This window comes from Hipposideros armiger, unplaced genomic scaffold (genome assembly GCF_001890085.2).
Source record: "Hipposideros armiger isolate ML-2016 unplaced genomic scaffold, ASM189008v1 scaffold_278, whole genome shotgun sequence".
Lineage (NCBI taxonomy): Eukaryota > Metazoa > Chordata > Mammalia > Chiroptera > Hipposideridae > Hipposideros > Hipposideros armiger.
The window spans coordinates 7,778-15,238 of NW_017731628.1; the positions used below are offsets into that span (position 1 = coordinate 7,778).

Below are 7,461 nucleotides of genomic sequence, written 5' to 3' on the forward strand. Positions count from 1 at the left end.
TGCTAACATATGACTTTCGATTTTACACTCCTGACATCGCAGACATAGAGGACCATACCTTATTCAGCCAAAATTCCTCCTCCGTGGTGTTTTCTTTCTTAAACTCCCTGTCCCATTGCCCTTTAAAATACACGATGTTCAACAGCACCAGCTCGGTGGAGCTGTTTAGAGAGGCATCTGGAAACAGGTCCTTGATTTTCTCTGCAAACAACAAATTGGCCCATCTTCAAAATGATGAGTGATATGCATGGCAGATACGATGCAGGTGGACTTGACCCATCATTAAAACCTCAGCCAGGGCAGCACCTGCAGGCCTAGCCCACAAAGCGTTCGCTGGCAGAATCGGTAGGGATGTTCTCACTTTGCCCACCATCTAGTAATCCCATTGGATAAACTGAGGTGTGATGGTTAAAGAACGCAGGCTCTGGGAGCAGGTGGCCTCTGTTAGTCCACTTTTGCCTCTTATCAGCTGAGGGATAACTTGGGCAAGTTATTTAAGCTCTCTGTGCCTCAGTTTCCACACCTGTAAAAGAGGAATAACACTTGCCTCATAGGTTTTTGAAAGGAATACACGCGTGAAGCACTTAGAACAGTGACTGGCTCACCATCAGCACTCAGTAAAGGTTAGCTATTGTTATTTTTACCCATTCGATATAGTTACCGCCTGAGATTTAGAGAATTCCTATTTTATTGGAAAAGGAGGTGATGTTTTTGTCTCTGGGTTCAACCCATCTCACAGTAAATTCTAAAGAATACTGATTTCGACCAATTCTCTGATAGACCCTCTTTTTTCCTGCCCCCTTTTTTTTCCATTTTATTTCCTTTGGACTAACTATGAAGAAAAAAAAATGTATTCTTAAATAACAGCTGTCTCCCTGATAACTGAAGTAAAATATGTAATTTGAAACTCTAACACTAAAGAGTCAGCTATTGCTCAGTCCCCACCCCCCAAGTGTGTTTGCGTATTAACATCGCTCTCTGGTGTTCCTGGTATGTTTGGCTCATACTGGGGAGGATGAAGTGAGGGCTCCGTGAAGTTCTCTGCTGTGGATGGGGCTGAAAGTTGTTATCATCCCCACATGACGCTCAGATGGAGACGAGGCCTAGGCAGCCCCAGCTGTAAGAAGCAAAGGAAGGTCTGGATTGCAGAGCTGATTTCTCACTTGGTAAAGAGAAAGGAGAGCCCTCTATGGCATTTCCACCTAGGAACCCACACTCAGAAAGAAAGGCTCTGATACAAGGAAAGCATGTCAACNGGTGGTGTTTTCACGGGTATATTCATTTCTCAAAACTCATCAAGTTCTAGCCTTAAAATGAGTGCATCCTATTTTGTGATCGCATTTGTTTCACAATAGCAAAATGCTTATGCGACTGACAATGGTTAATCTACTCTGTTAGAACAGAGGGTGAAAATATGGCTCCATCTCTGCCTGGGATAGTGTTTCATTGTGTTCCGGCTTTTGAGTTTTAATTTATGTTTTACTAACATGCTTCTGAATTCTCTTTCGTATGTGCCATTTGCCACACTGTCCGCTGAGAAAGAAAAAAGTAACACGTGAATTGAGTAAATTATTGTTTTATTTTACTTGTGCGTTATAATCTGCCAAAATATCAGAACCGGAGGGACTCCCCAAATCACTAGTTCATAGTCTTTACTGATGAGATTATTTCTCTCCATCAGTGCACAAAGCCACAACAAGACATTGATTTACTTTCAGAAGAAATCAACAGATTATGAATGAGGCTTGACTAAACTCACTTCCTACCTGTCACAAACAAAAGGACATTTCCTCTCTAAGGAAAATTATAAACACACACACACACACACACACACACACACACACACACACATTAGTCATTAAATCATTGATTTTGGTAAGACGGAATGCAAGCAAGAAAAACCATTTTTGTAAAGAGTGGGCTATTTCCATAGTCATTAAAACTCCAGCGCTGGTTTTCTGCTGAAGCAATGACCGGCCTAAGGAGAAGAAAACCGGCCGAAAAACAGAATGCTGCTGGACCCATTGTGCCTGATGAAGAACAGGAAAGGATGGTTGCAGTGAAAAGCTTCGTGCCCTGCCTCGGACGTGACAACAAAGCCCACACCAGTGGCGGCGGCAGCCTCGGTACCTTCCTCGTTGGCCACCATAAAGGACCTGTGCAGGAACTGCTGGGCGTGCAACCCTGAGAGTGGGGACATCCCTGAGTAGGCAGCCTCGTGCTCGCTGAAGGCAGCCCCCAGCCCCATGGCTGGCAGGATGGCCTCCAGATTGTAACTATCTTCCACTTCCAAACGGGGCAAGCGCAAATTCACAGTCCTCTCCTCCATATGCTCCGGGTTAGTCCACTCTACTAGTTTCTCAGGACTTATGCCATCTATGATCTAGTAAGAAAATAAAAAGGGAGGGAAGAAAGAAGGCCGTGATTATCACTAAAAGTTTGAAAGAGTGTAACACCNGACAAAATTTATTTGTGTTGCCAAAAGTAGCTGACCTTAATTCCCTCTTGATGTCTGAATTATTTTCCATTGTGATTAGATAATGGACCTTTTCACAGGGAGTAGTTACCAATGCAATGTTAGGAGTGATATTAAAGGTCATTTTTACAATTCTCTTCATGTAAGCCATAAGAACACAAAATTCCAGAGAAATTAACTGCCATCCTTGAGATCACAGTCAGCTCGGGATAAAGTTGGGATAGAAACTCTGGCTTCCTGACTCCAGGCCTGTCGTTCCTCACTTTGCTTCCTCCCCTCCACTGGGTAAACTTAATGTCACATATTACATTGCCCACTCAGGCCCTGATCTGTTCTCCTCCGAAAGCACTGGCTGCACAGGCCTAGGGGTGTCCACTCCCAACCCACTGACCTTTGTCTGTCATCCACAGGCCCAGTACTGACTGCCCTGTAATTCACGCCTAACAGATTCTGTGAGCATTAAACATTTCCACTTTCTCTAGAGCAATTACATTCTTCATTGACAAGTTGAGATTAGATGCTCTCTCCCTGCTCCCCAATAAGTTGGTGGATAGAACATTGCATAGAATGGTGTGCAGGAACCATGAACTGTTCAGATGGTTGAGGACTGACATTTTCAGACACGGATCGAGATGCTGAGTATGCAAAGATGACTACAGTTCGTGGTGGAGAGAGAAACATTAATGCCTCATCGTGAGAAGCATGCACGAGCTGCACAAAGTGCTCTGAGAGGACTGGACGTGGTGGGATAGTCTGGGAGGGGCTGAAAATGCTTCCTAGAAGAGGACTCCCCAGGACTCACACCTGGAAGTGTCTGATTTATAGACTGTAAATCCAGGGTGCCAATCTATTGATTTATAAAGGGAATCATCCCATGAGTGATGTCTGCTTATCTCTGGGAACTCCTTCCTATTGCTTAAATTCACAGATGAAGCAGTACCTGAGAAACTTGCTTGGTCTACGTAGGAAAAGAAAACATTAAAATGAGATTTCGAGCATGAAAATGGCTTTGTATATCGGCATCTTTCCTCTTCTCTTTTGCAGATAGTCATAACAAAGAAGAAGAAGAAGGGAGCGTGGGGAAGAATACCTCTGTAAATTCCATTTTCCGTAAAGTTAGGAGGTGGGTATAATTCACAGTCTCAGAATCATGTAAAGGCTGCCGAGGTTAAGCAGGAGGCTGTGAGGGAAGTGGAAAGAAAAAGCAAGGGAGTGACAGGAGGCTCCGCAGCAGCAGATTTCAGAGTCTCAGCAAAAATTCATTTCTCACAGGAAGGCACCTTCTCTGGGAAGAATGGGCGTGGGGCCTGGGCACCCCAGGTCAGCAGCAGGAAGCTTCCTGGGCCCGATATGGCTAGGGAGCCCGGAGGAGGTGGGTCCCCCAGGAATCACATAGCCTTGCAGCTTCTGCTGTGGTGGAGAAAGCTGGAAAGAGTGCTGCTCCACCCAAACAGAAAGTTCTGAATAAATACACAAATTCTTGGCCCATCAGAAAGCCGCAGTTNTCATCCCCACATGACGCTCAGATGGAGACGAGGCCTAGGCAGCCCCAGCTGTAAGAAGCAAAGGAAGGTCTGGATTGCAGAGCTGATGTCTCACTTGGTAAAGAGAAAGGAGAGCCCTCTATGGCATTTCCACCTAGGAACCCACACTCAGAAAGAAAGGCTCTGATACAAGGAAAGCATGTCAACACAAGACAGACAGGAGCCCAGTTTCCGGAGCCCCAAAGGTACTGTGATCCACAGCCATGTGTAAATAACTCTCCACTGTCTCCATGAAGTTGGCTGCCTGTGCGCCCCTCCCTGGCTCTCCGTGGCTCTTCCCACATTTGCTGACACCAGCCCACCATTTGGCAGTGCCTTCTCCCAGACCTCATGCACGTCCCTGCCTTTCTAACCCTGAAAACCCACCTTGGGTCCCCTCCCAAAGCAAGCCCACCCTGGCACCCCATGCAGCGTCAAGCACGGGGCTTCACTCAAGAAGTGTTTTTAGGATGAACAACCCATCCATACTCTACCATGTGTTTGGCTTTCAACCCAGGAATTAATCTTCTTTCGACTTTCATCTGCTGCGTTCACAAAATCAACAGGTTCCAGAGAAGCATGGTAATGTTTTTCAACATAATCTAAGTATTTCTTTAGGAGAAACAGGGAATGAACAGAAAGAGGTTGAAAATTTTATCCATTCCCAGCATCTCTAAATAAGTTCTGCTGTGCATTGATGACTAATTTGGTAAGCAGGGATTCTGGGGACCTGGGCAAATCACTTTGAGGACTTCCATGCATGTTTTTATGCAGGTACAATAAGGTGAAGGCAAAAATCAGATTTAAACTGCCAAGGTTAGAAAGAAGCTCTCAAAGGGCCTGGATGTCTGAAAAACAAGCAGAGCAGGTGAGGAGGGGGAGGAAACCGAGCGATTTGGGCCGAGCTAGGCAGTCAACTTAGGTAGCACACCTCCAGGACCTATGGCCAGGCATGAACCCCACTCACAGAGGTGGCGGACACAGCAAAACTTACGTGAAGGAAAAGGTATGTCTTTTCTCCAAATAGCCTGTTGGCTATTTTCAGTTCATAATTATTATTAGGTTTGCTTATTTCACTCAAAAATGTTTGGAATTGGTGGTGTATCTCTTCTCTCTTCTCCATCTTCAAAATCAAAACAAAAACTCAGTGAGTTATCTTAGTAAACATAAGCCTAGATTCTCCCCGAAGAAGATGTGGTTGCAGGGCCTTTCCCTCAGTTCCGCAGCCTTGAGGATGGCCCATGAGTTTGGTGTGGCCCCTGACTGTCAGGTGGCTTTTACACAAATCAGATGATAGTGTAAATCACAACCGTTCTCAGTTCCAGAAAGAAGCCTGTTCCTCGGCCCAGCACCACAGATCTGACTTTTCTGGCTCGGGTTGCTTTTTTAATCTCAAATATAGCCCACTAAATGTTTCAGATGCTTGCCTTTAGCTTCCCACGCGACTAAGTACCTGAGGAGAGCAGATGACTCCTCAGATGACTCTTATCCACCCTCTAAAATTTGGCAATTTGTGTTCCAGATAATAGATCATAAAATTGACTAATGATGGGATAAGTGGCCATTTGTCAGAGCTATATATTGAGCTGAAGTGAGATTTATCCTTGTTTCTAGGAGGAAAAAAAAACCCAAAAACCTTTTCTAGGCATTACTTGTAGAATCCATCAGTTTTCTGACTGAGGGCTGAGGAGTGAGTGCTCCACTCAGAGCCAGCTGACCCAGCACACTTCCCTGAAACAGAGAGGAACACTGTCCTACTGCCTGTTGAGTGATATCTGGCTACTTCCATTAACACTGGATGCAAGGGAGACGCATGTTAATTATGAGCTAAAAAGCTTATTCCTGATTGCACTGAGAACAGAATTCTTCCTCTAGGTTCTAGAATATAAAGTCTATGGGATTTTTGTTGCATCTTTTTATTTTAATGCTGGTTACTCAGTGCCCAGAGTAGTGTCTGGCACATTACAGACACCCCATTAATTTTTGTGAATAATTAATAAATATTTGGAGACATTTAAGTGGAAAATGTAAAAGGGTGCTGCTCTAACAAAATGTCTGAGGCTGAATTTGACCTTTGGCTGCCTCCTTGCTATTACGAGCTTTTTCGTGCCTTGTGATCATTCTATGGCTACTCATGTTGACTGATACGTGATATGGACAGGTCAAGATATTGAAGCTTTTAGGGGATAATAGATTGACATAAAGAGAAAACGGTAGTGGGAGTATTTCTCCAGTGGGCCAATTGTGACTAAGTTGACCTGAAAATAGGGAAAGGGAAGGAAAAGCCTATCAAACAGTCTTGGGGTTTGAATTTAAACTACCTCTGAAACCTGGGAAACCCCAAACTAAGAAATTAACTTAAAGTGACCCTGGATTGATAACATCCCCAGATTCTTTGTGGCCAACATTATCCAGATACCAAAACCAGACAGAGACATAAGAAAACAAAACTATGGACCAATATCCCTGATGAAAATTTACTCAAAAATCCTCAACAAAGTACTAGCAAACCAAATTCAATGGTATATTAAAAGATTTATACACTGTAACCAGCTAGGATTTAGTATCTGGAATGTGAGGATGAGTCAACATATGAAACTCAATCAATGTAATACAAACACATTAACAGTGAGAAACAAAACCCACATGATTATCTCAATTGATATAGAAAAGGCGTTTGACAAAATTCAACACATTTTCATGATAAGAGCACTCAACAAACTAGGAATTGAAGGAACCAGCCTCAGCAAAATAAAAGTCATATAGGAAAAGCCCATAGCTAACATCACACCCAATCGTGAGATGAAAGCTTTTCCTCTAAAATCAGGCAAAGATGTCCACTCTCACCACTGCTATTCTATATATTCAACATAGTATTGGAAGTCATAGCCAGAGCGACTAGAAAACAAAATGAAATAAGAGGAATGAAAATCAGAAAAAAAGAAGTAAAATTATGTCTGTTCACAGATGACATCATCTTATATGTAGAAAACCCTAAAGGTTCCACCAAAAAACAAATTGTTACAACTAATAAATTAGCTCAGAAAAGTTGCAGAATACAAAATCTATATACAAAATACAAAAATCAGTTGCATCTATATACACTAACAATGACCAATCCAAAAAGTAATTGAGAAAATAAACCTATTTACTATAGTAGCAAAAAGGATAAAATACTTTGGTGCAAACTTAACTAAAGAGGTGAAACTACAAAAAAAATGCTAAAAAGAAATTAAAGAAGATACAAATAAATGGAAAGACATCCCATGCTCATGGATTGGAAAACATATTAATGTTAAAATATTTATACTACCAAAAGTGATGAATAGATTCAATGCAATCCTTATCAAAGTCCCAATGGCATTTTTTGCAAAACTAGAAAAAAATTCTAAAATTCATATAGACCCTCAATAACCAAAGCAATCTGAAAAAAGAAGAACAAAGCTGGAGGCCTTATACTTC

General features: G+C 42.7%; 1 protein-coding gene across 1 annotated transcript in view; it reads right to left on the minus strand.

Moving 5' to 3' along the window:
• Window positions 1–1,978: 1,978 nt before the first annotated feature.
• Window positions 1,979–7,461, minus strand: part of SERPINB13 (serpin family B member 13) — a 12,834-nt gene continuing 7,351 nt past the window's right edge. Inside the window, exons 3-7 of the mRNA XM_019657685.1 lie at window positions 6,318–6,320; window positions 4,994–5,122; window positions 4,489–4,611; window positions 3,417–3,434; window positions 1,979–2,383 (exon numbers count right to left, since the gene is read on the minus strand). Of these exons, the coding sequence (XP_019513230.1) occupies window positions 1,979–2,383; window positions 3,417–3,434; window positions 4,489–4,611; window positions 4,994–5,122; window positions 6,318–6,320 (678 nt within the window). The remainder of the gene's footprint in view (window positions 2,384–3,416; window positions 3,435–4,488; window positions 4,612–4,993; window positions 5,123–6,317; window positions 6,321–7,461) is intronic.